The sequence below is a fragment of the Ursus americanus genome, chromosome 23 (genome assembly GCF_024610735.1).
Source record: "Ursus americanus isolate L20-20 chromosome 23, mUrsAme1.1.p, whole genome shotgun sequence".
Classification (NCBI taxonomy): domain Eukaryota; kingdom Metazoa; phylum Chordata; class Mammalia; order Carnivora; family Ursidae; genus Ursus; species Ursus americanus.
The window spans coordinates 14,947,203-14,967,759 of NC_142149.1; the positions used below are offsets into that span (position 1 = coordinate 14,947,203).

A 20,557-nucleotide genomic window follows, 5' to 3' on the forward strand; every position below is an offset into this window, starting at 1 on the left:
AGTTTAGTTCACAGAGAACCCAATTCTAACTACCAAGACAAGAAATTTTTTTTTGTTTTTGTTTTTTTGCACGTGCGCACATGCATGCATGGAAAAGAGAGAGCAGGAGGGGAGGGGCAGAGGGAGAGGGAGAGAGAGTCTTAAGTAGGCTCATGCTCGGTGAGGATCAATGCAACTCATGACCCTGAGATCATGACCTGAGCTGAAATCAAGAGTCAGACACTTAACCGATTGAGCCACCTCGGTGCCCCTAAGCCAGTCATCTTCTCATGAGAGATGGGTTTATGCTCTGGTCCACTTCATCTATAATTTTCTTTTTAAAAATATGACATGAATTTCTACCTCTGTCCAAGATGGAATAAAAAAGACTATATTTACTCTCCTACCTAAAAGAATCCCCAAACAAACCTCTAGACTAAGTATATAAAACAATGGTTTTCAAGACATTAGACATAGCAATGAAAAATAATGATCCTTGAGAGATGGAAAACAATAGGGATACCTCATGCTCACTTACTGCCTTAAGAGAATTTCCAGGCCATAATGTAGGGAGGGAAAACCCAGTCAGATTCTGGCAGACTCCCTGAGTTGAGGAGATGGAACTGAGAATCCAGGGAGACTAAGGCAGCAACTGTTCAAAGGACAGAGTTCTGAGAAGGTGAGCACTGAACAGAAATAAATCTGAAGATCTGTGGAAGGTAGAGTACTTACTGGCGCATGTATGTGAGAAAGCTGTCCAACACCAGGAGATGACCTATCCAAGTTGATTAGAGGGAAGAGGGCCTGAATAGTGCCTATTACGCAGCCAGAATAGAAAACCACACAATTTCCAGAACATTAGGTAGGATATTCTGAAGTCTTGTCTCAGTAGTACAGAATAATAAAACCTATAATAAATATTGTTCTGGTCCTACTCAACAAATCTTAAAGGCAAGGCCCAAAATTAATCATACTATTTCCAAATACCTTCAACATTCCTAAAAAAAGTTGAAGAATATTTGTAAGAATATAAACATGCAGTGAGGTAAAATCCACTATGTCTGGTATCCAAACAGAGATTGTTAAGTATGAAAAGAAGCAGGAAAAAAGGAACCATAATTAGGAGAAAAATCAACTAATTGAAACTGACCCAGAACTGACACAGATGTTAGAATTAGCAGAGAGAGATATTAAAATAGTAATTATAACAATATTCTATATGTTCAAAAGGTTGGGACATGGAAGACATAAAAGACCCAATTGAACTATTAGGACAAGAAACTACAACAATAGAAATGAAAGAATGAGTGGCCTTGAAGACACAGGAATAAAAACTATCCAAAATTAAAAATACAGAGAAAAAATAATCCTCTAAAATAAAAAAAGCATCAGTAGGGGCACCTGGGTGGCTCAGCAGGTTAGGCATCTATCTTCGGCTCAGGCCACGATCTTAGAGTCCTGGGATAAAGCCCCACATTGGGCTCCCTGCTCAGTGGGGAGTCTTCTTGTCCCTCTCCCTCTCCCCGTCCCACTTATGCTCTCTCTCTCTCTCCTCTCAAATAAATAAAATCTTAAAAAAAAGAATGAAAAGAAAAGCATCAGTGAACTGTGAGACAACTCCAAGTGACCAAATACAGGTATCTGGAGTCCCTGAAGGCGGGTGACAGAAAACATATTTAAAGAAATAATAGGGGCATCTAGGTGGCTCAGTCAGTTAAGTGTCTGCCTTTGGCTCAGGTCACAATCCCAGCGTCCTGGGATCAAGCCCCATGTGGGCTCCCTGTTCCCTTCTCCCTCTTCCTCTGTCTGCTCCTCCCCCTGCTTGTGTTCTCTCTCTGTCACATAAAAAATCTTAAAAAAATAGTAGCTATAAAATTTCTAAATTTGATGAAAACTATAAACTCACAGATCCAAGAAGCTCAATGAGCCCCAAGTACAAGAAATATGAAGAAAATGAACCAAGACACATCATAATCAAACTGCTAAAAACCAGAGATAAACAGAAAATCTTAAAAGCAGCCACAGAATAAAGACTTGAAGTACAGAGGAACAAAGATAAAGATGACAGCAGATTTCTTCTCAGAAACAATCCAAATGAGAAGACAGTGGGCCTACAGCTTTATATTATGGTAAGAAAAAAACCTGTCAACCTAAAATTATAAACCCAGTGAAAATTTAAATTTATCTTTCAAAAGTAATGGTGAAATAAAGACTTTTTCAGCCACATAAAAGCTGAAAAAAATTAATCACCAGCAGATCTGCAATACAAGAAATGTTAAAAAAAAAAAAAAACCAACAAAAAACCTTCAGGCAGAAGAAAAAAGTCACCAGATAGAAATATGGATTAACACAAAGAAATGAAGAACACCAGAAATGAGAACTACATAGATTAATATGTAAGATTTTTTGTTGACTTTAAACAAATGGCATTGGAACAATTGGATACATATATGCAAAAAAAAAAACCCCAAAATACTTTCATACACATCATGCACCATATATAAAAATTAAAATCAATCAGAGACCTAAACTGAAACTGTAAAACCTGAAACTGTAAAACTTCTGGAAAAATATACAGCAGAAGATATTTTTATCTTTGGTTAGTCAAAAAAATCTTAGACACGACACCATAAGAATGATCCATCAAGGCAAAAATTCGTAAACTGGATTTCTAAAAACTTTTGTTATTCAAAAGATACTGTTAAGAGAATGAAAAAAAAAAGCTGTAATATGGGAAAGAAATATTTGCAAAACATGTATCTCATAAAGAACTTGTATCCAAACTATATAACAAACTCTGAAAACTCAATAACAAGAAACAAGGCAATAAAGAGTGGACAAAATATTTGAACAGATGCTTCTTCACCAAAGAAAATATTTGATGGCAAATAAGCACACAGGATCATCAATATAAGCAAGATGTTGTAGAGATCTCTAGAACTTTTTCATCTTGCATGACTGAAACTTCACCCATTGAACAGCAACTCCTCATTTTCCCCTCCATCCAGGCCCTAGCATACACCATTCTACTTTGTGTTTTGAGGAGTGTGACTACTTTGGATACCTCATGTGAGTGAAATCATGTGTTATTTGTCTGTGACTGGTTTAATTTAGCATAATTATCATCAAAGATCATCCATGTTTTAGCAAATAACAGAATTTCCTTCTTTTTTTTTTTATGGCTGAATAACATTCTATTGTATGTATACGGCACATTCTCTTTATCCATTCATCCATCAATGGATATTTAGGTTCTTTCTACCTCTTCACTACTGTGAATAATGCTGCAATGAACAAAGGAGTGCAAATATCTCTTTGAGATCCCAATTTCAAGTCTTCTGGAAATATACCCGGAAGTAGGATTGCTGGATCATACGGTAGTTTTATTTTTAACTTTTTGAGGAATCACCATGCTGTTTTCCATAGTGGTTGCACCATTTTGCATTCCTAACAACAGTGCACAAGGGTTTCAATTTCTCTATCTCCTTGTTATTTTCTTTGTATATGTGTGTGTTTTCTAATGGCCACTCTAACAGGTGTGAGGTGATATCTCACTGCGGTTTTCATTTGCATTTCCCTGATGATTAGTGGTGTTGAACATCTTTTCAACTACCTGTTGGCCATCTGTATGTTTTCTTTGGAAAAATGCCTATTCAAGTCCTTTGCCCATTTTAATTTATTTTTATTTATTTTATTATATTTTATTTTAAAGTAGGCTCCATGTTGGGCATGGAGCCCAATGCAGGGCTTGAATTCATGATCCTGAGATCAAGACCTGAGCTGAGATCAAGAGTCAGATGTTTAACAGACTAAGCCACCCAGGCAACCTTTTAAAATTGGGTTATTACTTTTTTTGCTATTGAGTTATAGGACTTCCGTATGTACTTTGGATATTAACCCCTTATCAATTATATGCTTTGCTAGTATTTTTTCTCATTTCATAGGCTGCCTTTTTACTCTCTTTTTAAGTACTTTAAAATATAAATGCAAAAGTAATTTCTTTCCATTATAATTCCTTTACTTACTGGTTCTAGATATCTTTCACATTACAATTTATCTTCTCCTCCCTTATCTTACACATAATTTAATATGTTTATTTATCTATTACTTCTTTCTTAATTACTCTACTTGTCTTCCTTGTTATGGTTCAGTTAACTCAGTTAAAAAACACTGAGTTGGGGCACCTGAGTGGTTCAGTCAGTTGAGCATCTGACTGTTGGGTTTCAGCTCAGGTCATGATCTCAGGGCCATGGTATCAAGCCCCATGTCAGACTTCTTGCTCAGTGCGGAGTCTGCTTGTCCTTCTCCCTCTGCTCCTCCCCCCACTTGCACTCTCTCTCTCTCTCACTGAGCTGCTGTCAGTGACTCCATATGGAAAAGGGTCTTACTGTACAATTTATTGTGTTAATTCTCAATTAGCACAGAAGTGACTTAAGACTTTGTTTTTGAATGAATAAAATTCATTAAGCATTGTGTAGGCAAGTTTCTCATACATTATCTAGTATATCTGCTACACAGGTTCTGTTTCATGCTCCATCTGGCAGTGTCCATTCTAAAGAATATTACTTAGTTTTTCGTATCAACAAAGTTAATTTTTTTTTTTTTTTTTTAAGATTTCACTTATCCACTCTACACAGAGAGAGATAGCCAGCGAGAGAGGGAACACAAGCAGGGGGAATGGGAGAGGAAGAAGCAGGCTCCCATCGGAGGAGACTGATGTGGGGCTCGATCCCAGAACGCTGGGATCACGCCCTGAGCCGAAGGCAGACGCCCAATGACTGAGCCACCCAGGCGCCCCCAACAAAGTTAATTTTTAAAGGTACTAACAAACCATAACCTGTCCTCTCCAAAACTTTTTGATTTTTCAAATTTCTGGACCAGAGAAGGATGATAGCAATGATAACTACAAGACAGAGAAATGACATTATCTGAGCTGCATTTTAGAAGGACTAATCTGGCAAGCCGTGCGTTAGCTTGATTCGAATTTGGAAAGACCAGAGGAGGGAGACAAGCTAATTAGCTGTATTGAGAATGGAGAACATGGAAAGAATGGGAGAAACTGGGAGAGTAGAATCCTCAGGGCATCCTAAGTGACTGGATGTAGGAGATAATGAAGACAATGATTCGAAGATGACTTCAAGAGTTAAAACCTAGGTGAGAGAAAAACTGGGGCACTATTAATAGAAATAGGGAAGTAGGAGCTAGTTTGGGCTAATGAATCACAGTGGTGCCCTGTTTGATCAGAGCCGCCACTGAAAGGCAGCCATTGGCAGTTAGTGTTGATATGCAGCTCTCTTTCTCATACCTAATACCCCAGAGCCCTGAGTATCTACAATTAGCCATTGTATTGGTACATTATTACATTACTCACTGCTTTTTATATTATACTGTCTATGACATTGTATATTATGGTGGTTAAGAGCACAGGATCTGGAATCGGCCAGATATGAAATGAATCCTGGCACTGCCAATGACTAGACATGTAACCTTGAGCAAGTTATTTAACCTCTGTAAATCCCAGTGCCTTATTACCACTACTTAGATCAAAGGGTTGTGAGGATTAAAAAAAGAACATGTTTAAAGCTCTTAGCACTGTGTCTACAAAGAATAAGAACTCCAATAAATGTAAGCTATCATTTTTATATCTGTCAAAAATGTCCCATTCTCAACATCTGTCTTAGTGTTTTAAGAAGTCCATTGTGTTCTAGTAATGTGGGGGTAAAAAAGGGAAGAGACTTATTTTACTCTGAAAAATTATACTTTGAGTCTCTGAATAACTGTATATTAAATTTCAGCTTCCTGACATTAGTCTTATAGGAAAACATTTGTTGAGAAAAATCTGGAGTCATTGCTGAGTGGAATTTTCAGGAAGGGATTTTCCCTTTGGAAAATTGTAAAGGAAATAAGGAAAGCCTAACTCTCTCGAAAGTTCTCAATTTTTACGTTTCCTCATGTTAAAAACCTCAAAATGTAGGGAAAATATAAAAACAGTAAAGCATCTAAAATGTGAAACATTTGATAAAATAATTATATAACTATGTCAACTATGTTTTACGCTATTAAATTGTTGGCCTTGAACGTGAGATATGAGATGTATTTTTATTGGAGCATCAAACCTGGTTAATTAGTTGAAATTTAAGATTAAACTTTTTTTTTTCTTAAGTAGGCTCCATGAGCCCCAATGTGGGACTCGAACTCACGACCCTTGAGATCAAGACCTGAGCTGAGATGAAGTTAGACACTCAACCAACTGAGCCCCTAAGATTAGATGGTCAATCCAGGTGCCCCTAAGATTAAACATTTTTAAGTGAACTCTCTGATGAAACAACAATGGTCCTACAAAGGAAACTTTCAGTTCTATATTTTATTATATCTTAGGGAGTAATTCCATAAAAAACTTAAAAAAATTTTTTTTTTTTAATTTGAGAGAGAGTGACTGAGCAAGACAGAGAGCGCACAGCAGGGGTAAGGGCAGAGTCAGAGGGAGAAGCAGCTTCCTTGCTGAGTAGGGACCCCTACATGGGGCTCCATCCCAGGACCCTGAGATCATGACCTGAGCCGAAGGCAGGCACTAAACTGACTGAGCCACTCAGAGGCCCCACCATAAAAAACTTTTATATACAAGATTGGAAAGTTTAAATCATTTTACAGAATCAAAAAATGTTTTGGGGCGCCTGGGTGGCTCAGTCATTAAACGTCTGCCTTTGGCTCAGGGCCTGATCCCAGGGTCCTGGGATTGAGCCCCACATTGTGCTCCCTGCTCTGCTGGGAGCCTCCTTCTTCCTCTCCCACTCCCCCTGCTTGTGTTGCCTCTCTCACTGGCTGTCTCTCTCTCTGTCAAATAAATAAATAAAATCTTAAAAAAAAAATGTTTTGCAAAGGGTTACTTAGGTAAATTTACTGGCAATATGATTACTTAATAGGATTTAGTCACTTTTGGAGAAAATAATGGTAGATTAATTGGGAAGCTGATTCTTTATTTTTATTTATTTATTTTATTTATTTATTTATTTATTTATTTATTTATTTATTTATTTATTTATTTTAAAGATTTTATTTTATTTATTTGACAGAGATAGAGACAGCCAGTGAGAGAGAGAACACAAGCAGGGGTAGTGGGAGAGGAAGAAGCAGGCTCATAGCGGAGGAGCCTGATGTGGGGCTCGATCCCATAACGCCGGGATCACGCCCTGAGCCGAAGGCAGACGCTTAACCACTGTGCCACCCAGGCGCCCCGAAGCTGATTCTTTAAATCTCAATTAGATCAAAACATCAAAATGTCATAATGGTTACTTATTTTTCCTTTATTGCATTTAAGGCACTTAAAAATATTTTCAGTGATTTGTTCTTGCAGAATTAGATATTATGATTAGAATCTCTTTCATATTACTCCACAGGCTTTTTTAAGTAGTGTGTTATTTAATGGAAGGGATCAACATGTGCCTGTTAGAAGACCATGTGTTTTATAGATGTGTTTTATAGTCTCTTCTCTTCCTCAAAAAGGTTATTTCTCCCTTGTGGGTTGTGCAGGGGAACTTTGTTGTATATTAGCTACTGTTTGGATTCTCAAACTTTAAGATGAAATTTACTAAATAAGGCTGGCTTACATAAAACCCAGATCTGTGCACCTATCTGGAGCTACTTTAACAAGTAGTGATCTACTTTAAAAAATCATTGCCAGACTACTACAAAAAGCATAAACTAGTTTCTAGCAGACATTCAAAGACATCCAGATTGAATACTGCATTTTCAAATTTTAAGGTACTTTCCAAAAGAGCTGGCTGGGGGTGCGAGGGTCAACTTCATACAATTAAAGATTACAATCTACCCATCTAATATTTATCTATAGGCAGTATGTGCATGCAAACTTAATTCTGGATTTTAAAAGAAATCTAATCTTGTAAAAATAGAATAGTGAACAGTGAGGCAGAAGACAATGTTGGAAATATTCTCTTGTAAATGTAAGAGCCAGCCAGGTCATGATCAAGATGACTAAGAACCTCAGGGGTGTGTGACTCAGTGGGCTAATGTAAGCGTATTAGCTTCATGACACGCATCTTAGTCATCTTCATAATGAATTCATTGTTTTGGAAAAGGGACTCACAAATATTGTGATGCACTGATTTTATTTGATGAAAATTCAATATTTTGCTTTGACAAAGCGATATTAACTGTGGCAGGGTCAATTTCATATAAACCCTGCCAATGAGTCAGATTATCACTTGCACAAATGTCCTCCCACCTAGTATCTCCTAAGGTAGCTATGAACTAAAGCCAATGCCTGTGAATGGCCATTTAGTAACGGGATTTAGTAAAAGTCCTAGGGAAACTAACATATATTGGGAAAAAAGTTTTAATTAGGACTGTGTAATCTCTTCAAGCAGAACAGTGTTAGAATATTATCATTCATAATTTATTGTTAATTTACCCCAAGTAGCTACTATTGGAAGTCAGTATGCTATGCTTTGTTTTGTGTATTTTAATTCCCCCTTGTTCCCTTTATATATTCCATCATAAGGTTTATTACATTTATCCTTAAAAACCAACAACCTTCCTTCCTTTGGCTGGACAGCAAACTTAGTTTCTGTCTTTCTCTGTGGAAGAAGAGGGTCTGTTAAGATGGTCAGAAAGAGTGAGAGTTTTCAGGTAGGTTATTTCTAGCATAACTCCACATTAACACAATGGCGATTAAACTTTTAAAAATGAACTCCAAAATAATTTTTAAAACTTGAATTAAAAACTTTAATAATGTTTCAAATTACTGCCTATCAAAGACATTAGGCTTTGAGACTAGAAAACGCATTTATGGTTGGTTGCCCAGCTATACACTCTGCACTACTAGGACACAATCTTCTGTAACTGTTTTACCATTAGAGCTCAGGCTCTCAGATGGTTGACAGCTAGGAATCTACTAACTTGCTGCAATGGGATCCTGGACAGTGCACTTATGTGACCTTCTCCCCATTGTTGGGCTGGGTCTCTGGAAACATCAATTTTGGTAGAACAGTTGTTCAAAACAGCTGCTTTGAGAAGTAAAAAAAAAGAGACTTTTTACTAATGAAGCAAATGTGAATGTTTTTAAAAAATTCTATTGTTTTTCTTTATTCTGTATTTTATCTTTGCTCTGTTTCTTTTTTTTGTGTGTGTGTGGATTTGTGTGTGTGTGTGTGTGTGTGCTTTTTTTTTGGTTTTGTTTTTGGTTTTTTTTTTTGTGGCAAATGTTAGTGTTAATACCCCTCTTAAGATCCAAATTCTAGCTCAGATGTTACCCAGCAACTTCTGCTTCAGTGGTCAAAACACTACCATTATGATCAAACAACTGCAGTTATTATTAAGGTAACTATTAAACAAACTATGCCTGTAGTCTTTTTTTTTTTTTAATTAATTCAAATAAACATGTATTGCACAGGTACTCTGTTTGGCAACTGTTTTAAGTGTTGGATTTCATGCAGAATGGTCAGTACTCAATGACAGAGCCATTCTGTATCAACTCTGGGAATAATCTGTAAGGTTTTAGTCATTCCATTTAAAGAACACAACTAAAAAACATTAGTGAAAACAGGCTGGCTCTTCTAACGCAAAGTTAGCATAATGTTAGTGATAAGATGATTAAAGAATTATACGCTGATAGCTTAGAATTCCAGAATGAAGGTATCTCTTGAAAGCTAAGTGAACTCAGGACAAATATTCAAAAAGTACTTCTATACAAAGCTGGAGGAAGTCCTGCCAGATTGGAAATATAAAAATGATGTGAAAAACTTAGGTAGACTGAGAAAGACAAAAACCACACGATTTCACTAATATATAGAATCTAAAAACAAATGAATGAAAAAGACTCTTAAATACAGAAAACAAACTGGTGGCTGCCAGAAGGGAGGTGGGTGGGGGAAGGGTGAAATACATAGAGGGGATTTAAGAGGTACAAACTTCCAGTCATAAAATAAGTAAGTCACGGAGATGCAAAGTACAGCTCTGTGCCTGTACTCTTAAACAATGTTTATGAACAACTTTTAACCAATTCTAAAATTACACTTTTTTTGCATTTCTGTAAATAGATTGTATGGTCCTTAAAGATGTAACTTATCTTCAATTGCAGTGGTATTCTCTAAACCAGTGGTTCTTCAAGTGCGATCTGGGGATCCCTGGGGGGTTTTCAAGACACTTTCACGGGGTCCACGAAATCAAAACTATTTAATACTAAGAAGTTACTTGTCTTTTTCCATGCTCATTCTCTCACAAGTGTATGGTAGAATTTTCCAGAGCTTATATGATGTTAACAAATAGTGGGTCTACTATTGTTTTTGAAAAATGAACAGATATTTTAATACTTTCTCAGTTTTAACTTCTAATATGGCAAATATCAATAAATATAACTCTTATAAACCCAAGTTTTTAAGGCCCTCAGTAATTTTTTTTTAAGTGTGTAAAAGGGTGCTGATAACAAAAAGTTTGAGAACCACTGCTCTAAAGAGAATAATGCAAGAATGCCTGTATGAAGTGCCCAATAAATGCTTGCTACCTCTTTAGAAATATCCTCAAAAGACATTATTTCAGATAATCTCTATACTTCGAATCACTCAGTAAATTTAGTAGCCAGCAGATACACTGCAGGGTACATGACCATTAACTACCTTTTCTGAAGATCAAGAGTCATTTAAAACCCATCACTTGTGAGTTAAAATCCACTTATTGTGATTAAAAAACAATTTCATAGGACTTGTTTGAGTAATATTTTAAAATACAGAAAGATCTATCTCTAATGTAGAAAGATTTATCTTAGTGTATACTACAAAATGTTTCAATCACTTTATTATTACTTTTTTTGGGTAAAGTTGTTTTACTTCAACCACAGCCAGAAGAAAAATATATAAAACCAAAATAAGACTGAAATTTGTATGTTTCTTTAAATAAAACAGAAAGCATGATGTGACATGTTTCCTAAAATTATGCCAGGAAAACAATATGATTCTGTTTCTATAATAAAGTGCAATGTTTTGAATATAACAAGCACAAATTATAAAGGCTTGCCAAGCAGGTCTACAGAAACATAAGGAAAGTCAATCCAAGTTTGCTTTCCTTTCTTGTTAATGTGTTTTAAGTCATATCAGAAGACACAAAGTTCATTTGTAAACAGTAATTAAGATAACATGTTACTTTTTGAGGGAAGATTAGTATGCTAATTCTAGAAGGCAAAATACTGCTTAGTATTTTACCCAGTCTCTTATGGATTAAAGTACTCAAATGAATGGCATGTTCTAACCATTTAGACTGCTAAAAGAAAAGCTCTTGAAAGAACAGACAACTTTAATAAACGAAAACACTCATATCATAGCATCTTTACCCATGGAAAAACTGCATCTTCAAGTAGTGGTGTAAACAGTAAGTTGAGACACTATCTGCAAGGGATATAAAATTAGTTTTGTTAGGAATGCATTATTCAGGCAGAGAGCTCTCTGGAGGTTTAGGCGTGCTTTTAAAAATATCTGGATGTACTTTGTTTTTAGTGAATGTTTAGGCTGAAGCTCAATGCAATAGCAAAGCTTTTTATTGTCTTCTAGATATAGTGATACCTGTGTCTAAATATCAAGCTCATTAGGATGCATCTGTCAAAGATCTTACCAAATCTTTAGATACCAGAGCAGAGATATACCATCAAGTATCAACAGAACCCAACACGAAGGGTTCTCAAAAATATACGGCTTTGATCTGTCAACGGATTTTGTTTTCTACTTTCAGGCATACCTTGTTTTGTTATGTTTCACATGCAGATAATTCCTTTTTTTTTTTACATCTTGAAAGTCTGTGGCAACCCTACATTGAGCAAGTCTACCGTGCCATTTTCCAACAGCATTTGCTCATCTTGCGTCTGTGTGTCCCACTTTGGTAATTTGTGCAATATTTCAAACTTTGTCATCATTACTGTATTTGTTATGGTGATCTATGATCAGTGATTATGACTCACTGAAAGCTCAGATGATGGTTACCATTCTTTAAACAATAAAATATTTTAAAGATCTTTTGATAAAATTTATTTGAGAGAGAGCATGAACAAGAGGAGGGGCAGAGGGAAAGGGAGAAACAGACTCCCCACTGGGCAGGGAGCCTGATGTGGGGCCCTGGGATCATGACCTGAGCCAAAGGCAGACACTTAACTGACTGAGCACCCAGGCACCCCTAAGCAATAAAGTATTTTAAAATTAAGGTATGCACATTGTTTTTTTAGACAACGCTTTTACACACTGAATAAACTACAGTATAGTATAAACATAACTTTAATAGGTACTGGGAAACCAAAAAATCCATTTGACTTGCTTTACTGTGATATTCACTTTAAAACTACAGTGGTCTGAAACTAAACCCAGAAGATCTCTGAAGTATGTCTGTAGTACAAAATCCATTATTCAATGACTAGCAAAGCAGAAAATAAAATAAATAGTGTATGTTTTCCAGTAATGAAATGCAAGGCAATGTCACTGCAGCAGATTTTCAGCTAAATCTGAAGGTCTAAATAGATTAATAGTTGTATCCAATCTTCTTTTTTTTTTTTTAATTTAAATTCCAGTTAATGTACAGTGCAGTATTAATTTCAGGTATACGATTTAGTGATTCAACACACATAACACCCCGTGCTCATCAAGACAAATGCACTCTTTAACCCCCATCACCTATTTAAACCATCGTCCTCCCCCCACCTCCCCTCTGGTAATCATCAGTTTGCTCTCTACAGCTAAGAGTCTGTTTCTTGGTTTGCCTCTCTCTTTTTCCCCCATGATTGTTTTTGTTTCTTAAATTCCACATATGAGTGAAATCATGTGTCCAATCTTCTTTATTATGGCTACGCATTCTGGTTTTGGCACGAATCACTGATTTCGTCTTTTGACTAGATTTATTCAGGCTTTGGATCAATCACTCATTCAGCACTAAGTAGTGCTAAATATACTAACGTGTATATACTAAAGTTGTGCTATACTAAAGTAGTACTTAATATAATTCCACTTCCTAGGCTGGGAATACACAACTGTATTTACTAAGCAACTAGCTTGTGGCTTAACTGAAGAAATGGTGAGCAGGATGAACAGAATTGGGAACTAAAACTGACTGAGGTCGTCAACTCACTATAGTCGATAGGAGGAGCTCTGGTAACTGCAGCAATACAACCAATTATTTTATGCTCCTAGTTGCCCAGTCATCATTGAAATACTATCAGCACAACGACTTCCAGAATGGACAGCAGGCATGAATGTAACCCTTCCTGAGTTATGCATGTGGTACTATACAGAGTAGCACTGGAAAAGGGGTGAGGAGGAGAGCAAAGCAAAGATGAAAATAATCTAGGAGATAAAATTTAAAAAGGCACTTGGGATATTAGAACTATGGATTATGAGGTACTAGCGAAAGCAGACCACCTATCTGTTAAGGTTATCGAGATGGTTTGGTTCATTTTGAACAAGCCAGAGGCACAAGCAGTGATACCACTAACAGATCTCTTAACTAGACTGTCTTTGAAAGCATCAACAAACTGAAAAATCTTTGAAGAGGTTCCTGACTGTAGAAACAAGTAGTATGCATAAAAATGTAGAGAAGCTACTGCTGGAGTGAGAAAAGGATAAGTTGTTTAAATGTTTCCAGGAGAGGACTAGAAGCACTGTCTGAAACTCCAAGTAAATAAAAGTACTGTATGTTACCAGAAATGGCCACTAGGATGAAGACAAAATCAATTCTCTACAAAACACGTGACTATTAGCAGCAAGCTCACCTGGGGGCCTAGGGCTGAAGTGAATCAACACTCACTTCTGAAATCCAAGACCTTTAAAAGGTTGTTTTCTCCATCACCACCTTTACCCTTGTTTCCTTTGAGAATTTCAAGGATAAATGCCTCCAACTGTTCAAAATTACAATGTCTATGATGAGTATATGTATCTGTGTTTATCTTTCTCTTCTATGGTGACATGCTCATTTCTTAAGGGAGGCTTCAGTAAGAGTGGAAATAGGAAACAAGCTTTTTTGCCTACTGCCCACATCCACTTTTGCCTGGGCACCACCACGCAAAGCCCTTCTGGAGTTCTAACCTCTTAAATCCTGTTGTGTGCGAGCACCGCCCATGCTCTGTCTCGGCATTCGAAGAGAAGTTCTCAAAGGTGTATGTCTCTGCTCATCCAGGTAAGCAAGGTCCTCCAAGTGGGCAGAGCTTGTGGCTGACAAGACAGAAAAGTTTAGTCAGAGTATGTAAGTTTAGAAAGCTTTCAGTCTCTATCTCCCAAACTTGGGAATCAGAGCTTACTCCGGCATATACATTTACCAAGAGTTTGCTGAACTCACGGTCCTCATCAGCGTCCCGAACATGTGCCGGGGGAAAATGTCAAGAGTTGTCTTCACTCCTTCATCACTATCAACTGCCTGACCTTATGAAGAGTACTAGCAACAAGCTGGCAAACACATTTGTACCTGACAACAAAAATTATTAATTTTTGCTTCTTTGGGGTCACAAATACCATTCGAAGAATAAGGCATAAACATCATCAGTGGAGAAACATGTTCCAAACTATACTGAGCTGTAAGAAAAACATGAAGCTCTGTTTTCAACATTTTCCCTTCATGTTAAAGAATGAAATATGAAAACATTCTGAAAACAATTTTCATGTGTGTATATCTATTGGAAAGATGGGTACCAGGACAAGAGATAGAGAATTGCTAAAGAGTCTTTAGGGAACTGCCAATGTCCATGAATTCCAAAAATCACTTAGTTGCCCTCTGAACATAGTCAGTTAATAGTGGCCCCCCATTGCATGTGTAAACACTTTAACCCAGCCACAAGAGAGAGAGGAAAAGGGCATAGGTATTGGCACTGCTGTATATTGAGAGCTGATGGGAACATTCACAATGAACTAAAAAGTTGAAGAAATTAAGAATCAGGAAGCACCGAAGACAAAACAGTTTTTAACAACAACAACAACATGCCCAAACTTCTGCCAGAATACAATCATTTAGAGCTTATAAATTATTAATTAAACTGTTGGTTGAGTTTGTTGCTAATTATGTACGATACTGTGCAGGGGGTTATTCAGTTCTTCAATGGCAATTATTTACCAAGAGCTTACTGTGTGCCAGGCCCTGTTCTTGATGCCCTCCCTGCCTTAGCTGCCAGTTTCCCTCTGGTGACTGTTTTGAGTGGGTGAGAGGAAGCAAAATGAGATCACTCTTGGCTTCAGAGCTCTAATGAAGTACTGTCCGTGTCCCCAGTTGAGATAAAACACAAACAACAATCTAAGGTGGATTATGACTAAGTGGCACAAAGAAAGTCACAAAGTGCTCTGAGCCGAAAAACGGAGGGGGGGGGAGGGGGGAGACAGAGAAAAACAGAACAGAGGTAGAGAAAGACAGAAAAGAATAAGAGAACAGGTGCAAGAGATATATATTCCCTTCATCGTTCAACCACTGCAATTACCTCAGTTACTTGGATCTACTGGAAACCTAGACAAAAGGAACTTACCCAAATTTATAGATACAGTTTCTGTGAGAAAATAAAAGTCTCTGAAAGCTCGTCTAGGGAAGTAAACCAAAAAAAGGAAGTCAAATGCCACATTACACATCAGTGGGAGAGAGTCTCAGAGGTCTAAGAGATAATCTTGATATCCGCATTCTGAAATTAAACCTATCCAGAATAGATTACTATTTAATCTTTTATTTAAAAACACTGGAGACAATGACTCTTACACCATTCCCACTGGGAGAGTAACAGGAATAAGAGATAATCTTGATCTCTGCATTCGAAACTAAAACTATCCAGAAAAGATAACTACATAATTTTTCATTTAAAAATACTGGCGACAATGACTCTTACATTATTCCCACTGGTACTCTAATGTGGTTCTGTGAATTAGTTCTTTCTTATGTTTATTAGTCCCTCCTGCTTTAATCAAAGTCTGTTTTCCTTTGTTTGGTTCTTTGTCTATATATGTGTAGAAGAAAAGAAAGAAAAGAAAAAAGAAAAGAAAAGAAAAGGAAAGAAAGAAAGAAAGAAAGAAAGAAAGAAAGAAAGAAAGAGAAAGAAAATGAGAAAGAGGAGAAAGAAAAAAAAAAGAAAGGAAAAAAGGGAAAAAAATTAAAAAAATAAAAGAAAGGAACCCTCAGAATTCCCATCCCCACAGAGCCCTCCTTGGAGCAGAGAAAATACTAGCATCAGCTGAGCAGGGCCTCTTACACAGCCATCAGAGTTTCAGCTCTGTAGGCCCTTTCCTCCAAGTTTCCATGGTTTAATAACCCCAACCTCTTCTTGTTCCGCAGGCTCAGAGGTGGTAGCTGCTTCCTACAATTGCTAAGTCCATGATACTTCAGTATTTTCTTTTTACCTTTTCAGTTCATTTAAACATAGTCAACCATTCTTTACATATCAGATTTTCTGGTTAAAATAACTGTGGTTTCTGTCTCCTGGCTAGCCTCTGACTGATACACCATAGAAAATAATGGAGCCACAATCCTTTCATGTATGTGATGTTGACAATAAAACAATACCACTGAACGAAGACGTGAAAGGAATCTGAATGGTCATCTAGTCCAGAGGTCAGCACACGAAGGCCCGTAGATGAAATCTGGCCTGCTGCCTATTTTTGTAAATAAAGTTTTATCGGAACACAGCCTTGCCTGTTTGTTAAGTATTCATTTACAACAGAGTTAAGTAGCTGCGAGAGAGGCCATATTGGCCTGCAAAGCCTAAAATACTTACTAGCTGGCCTTTTAATAAAAAGTTTGTTGATCCCAAACTAGTCAAATTCCCTCATTTTACAGATGAGTACTGCCCAGTGACTTGTCTACAGTGAATCACTCATTTATGGTAGAGCCAGGCCTCCAAACGAGCTACCTGGTCCGTCAATCCAGTGAGTGTTATTTGCATTGTGCCCCTTCCCCCCCTTTAAAGCTAAACAGATTTAATTCTTCCTTAAAAGGCTTATTTTTCAACCCTTTTTCGCCTTTGTCACTTTCCCTCAACTCCCTGTTTTTAATGGCTTCAAAGAACAGTAATCAAACCCGGGCAGTAAAGAAAAGACCTTGCAATGCAAAGCGAAGGTGCTTATGTACCACAGACTAATAAATCTCTGCACTTCAAATGTTTTCCACAGTAAGAAACAAAAGAACAATCGAAAGCCCCCAAATTTGTTATTTTTTTAATAAGAAAAATACGTATAAGGTACTTTCTAAAGCTGATAAACTGGAGAGTGGTATGAAAAGAATATCAATGACAATGACAATCTTTTACATTAAAATAAAATTCAAATGAAACCTTAAACAGCTGGATGAGTGGTGAGTTTTGGGTTACCATTATGGCAATATTAATGGCACATTATATAATTTTAAAGCAAGGTTCTCTTACTAAAATGGTTCTATATGCCAACACACTAAAATGGTTTGATACGTTTTAATAAAAAGAGAATGTATATTTCATTAACAGTAAGTGGGATGATACAGCAACAACATGAAGTGGAGCAAAAAGCTGTGTTAAGGAAAAAAGAGCCCTTTTTTCTATATTTTTTTCTATATGATATTCATCTATGAACCTTTTGAAGATTAAACTCAGGGAGATCTGTACTTTGAGTACAACAGACAATTCATTTTAATTTCTCTTTACTGAAAAGACCTTCTGGCAGCATTTGTTAAATATAAATGTTGAGTGTGAACTTAACAAGCTTTGCCAAATGAATCTTTACCATCTTAATTCTTAGGAAAACGGACATCAATTGTTCCATTGCTTTATTTCACAAAACCAAGAAATGTAGCAAAGATATTTTGGAATGAGCACATGTCTCAATTTCAGTCAGATGACATTAGGAGAAAAAGTCAAATACTGTAATATTTGAGCTGAATGAACGGTTCATTCTTCTGCAAATCCAAATACTCATAGGCAAACAGTGAACTAAGGAAAAGCAGTGATCTTCAGTAGGAAGTCCAACAGCTCCAAAGCCCTGTTCTGGGCACAGATCTCAAATCTGGGAACTACTGTTTCAATTAATCTGGATTGCAAATAAATTCTGTTTAGTGTTACTTGAGTCTATTAAAACATTTGTTCTTTTTCTTATTTTAGCAATCAGTATCTTCTTTTTGTTGATCTCTGAATCTATCACTTTATCAAATAATCCAAAATATTTTTTTACTGCCTTTATCCCTTATTAAATCATTATTGTCCTTAGTCTTATTTTGTTTCTCACTGTTTCAGCATTTTCAAAATTCTAGCCCATTATTTAAAGGAATATGAGACAAATATTGGAAAAATGAGCCAGGAGACCTGAAATTCTATTAGCTGTGGCCCTTTGTTCTCCGAGCTGTATAGGCTGTACTCTTCCCTCATGGTCACTTGAGCCTTTTCCATTTGCAAGCTACTTTCTGAGAAGTCTGTCATAGTTTGTCAAACATCTCACTCTGTCAAATTTGCTCAGGCTACATTTTCTCTGCTTCCCTGGCTGATCCTCTAGTCAAAATTAATTGCTTCACCCCTTTAGCAACCACATACATACATTGCTAATTAGAACCTGTGTTATTCAGCTACTTGCCTACATGGCTGTCTTCCCTTGTAATAGTAGGTTCTGGAAGGTAAGAAAGCAATGTCTGAATCATCTTTGATAACCCTGTCCCTTCAGAGTAAATCAGAGTACCCTGCACATAATGATCAGTATAGAACGGAATTCCAGACTAGTCTTACCTAGATTTAGATGTGTGTCTGGCTCTACCTTCACCCTTCTCATTGCTCTCTTTAATGCTTACCAGATATCACTATGATAATATGCTCGGCTCCAATGATATTCATATAAACTTCCCTCAAGTATTGCTGATTCCTCTTCTACTTTTTTCTATTGCACATATCACTTTCTATCATATATATAAATTACTTACTATGTTTATTTTATTTTCTCTGGCTAGAATGCAAGCTCCATGGGGGGAGCGCAGGGATTTCTGTTTTGTTTACTGATGTTTCTCAAGTGTTCTGAACAGTGCCTGCCATATACAGTACACACTCAATAAGCACTTGTCTAATAACTGAATAATTGCATTTAACATACACTTTGTGTTTTGGTTGCGTTTAAATGATCAGTGAAAGACAAATTAGGTTTTGTCTTATGGGGTTATTTGAAAGCTAAAGATGAAGGAGGGGGCTATAGCAACAATGCCTTGCATATCTTCATCCCATACAAACACGAATGGCAGATCTACAAGGACACACATATTCCCATCTCGTGGTGGTACTCTTACTGTGAACTGCCCTGGCTGGTTTTTTTGAGACAGTTCCATCAAGTTAAATTAGTACTATAATATTTAATGAACACTTTCCAGATACAAGCATAGGAGATAATTAGGTAAGTTGAAGTGAACTGAAGAAAGAGGAAAAACAAATCTACAATAAAAAATTTTATGTGAAAAGAAAATGCTTTAAAAAGTAAACTTTTATGTAAAATCTATCTCTAAGTAAAATTTATGTCATTAAAAATCTTTGTTTTCAGAGAAGGAAGAGGGAAATGGAAAAAGGGAGCATATATATATTTTTTGAGCTCTCATAGGATTGGAACAGCTGATTCATTTACAGAACAATTAACTGACATACTTTTTTGAAGTCAAAATAACTTAACAAATAAGTGGGCAGAAAAAAAATCCAGCAGCCAGCATTTGGTACAAAACGTTCCAGAGGCAAGTCTATATTGAGTATGAAACCAGTCTGAATTGTTTCTTCTTATATCAGTTGTCGCTAGTGCAAACACATTTTAGTAGCATGATTGTCATTCGGGCTGACCTGAGCAGGGAGCTTGGAATGATGTTATGCTTGCTACAGCCTGGGCAAGAAGGCACTCTGCTGTCCTTACAAACTTGATTCATAAAGCTAACATTCTGACTGCTGAACAGTCCATATTTTCTTCTTCATAAAATCCTCATTACAACTTCTGATTGGATTCGTCTAAATCCCCCATGATTCCTATTTTGCATTTACCTGATTCTTAAGATCATTTTCTTACGAAAATGTGCAGCTCCAAACATTAACAGCAGATGGTGAGAGTTTATATTTTAACTGACTTCCACCGCTTACACATTTCCTTGACAGACTCCTCATTTTCACATAAAGCACTGAGGACAGCTGCTGCAAGTATTTCCTGCTTCCCACAACCCCCCAATTCCCAGCCAATCTCATTTTAAGACATCAAGGATGACCACAGACATCCCACCCTCCGATAATTTCTGCCCCTTGCAACCGCAAGTCCACAAGGTTCTCTAATTCCTCCCAACACAACGGGCTTAAAAAATAAATATGCAGTAGTGATTTACATTTTGAAAATAAAAGAAAGTAGTTTTTATTTTCTGTATCTTAGAATTTTAACTTAAAGGTATAAATACATCTGAATTTATATTCAGAAACCTGAGCTACTCCAGGAAAAACTCAACCTTGATGATAGAGATTGCCAAGACTCAGCTTTAATCACTTTGTCATTTGAGGTAAAAAATTTTATTTTCAGTAAATAGCACTATCTTCATATGTGGTATATGGTGGAACTTTTAAATGGTACATCTAAATATAGACTTCACGTGTTTGAATTTTTATGTT

The 20,557-nt window shown here is 36.6% G+C and overlaps 1 protein-coding gene and 1 long non-coding RNA gene across 19 annotated transcripts in view; one reads left to right on the forward strand and one right to left on the reverse strand.

The window, feature by feature from the left end:
• The window catches only part of TANC2 (tetratricopeptide repeat, ankyrin repeat and coiled-coil containing 2), a 354,211-nt gene that overhangs the window by 97,007 nt on the left and 236,647 nt on the right, over window positions 1–20,557 (reverse strand). For all 18 annotated transcript variants that reach the window (XM_045814340.2, XM_045814338.2, XM_045814336.2 and 15 more), the window contains one exon: window positions 14,049–14,174. In XM_045814340.2, coding sequence (XP_045670296.1) covers window positions 14,049–14,174 — 126 coding nt within the window. The remainder of the gene's footprint in view (window positions 1–14,048; window positions 14,175–20,557) is intronic.
• The window catches only part of LOC148107934 (uncharacterized), a 126,857-nt gene that overhangs the window by 7,655 nt on the left and 98,645 nt on the right, over window positions 1–20,557 (forward strand). The gene's annotated exons all lie outside the window — the stretch shown is intronic.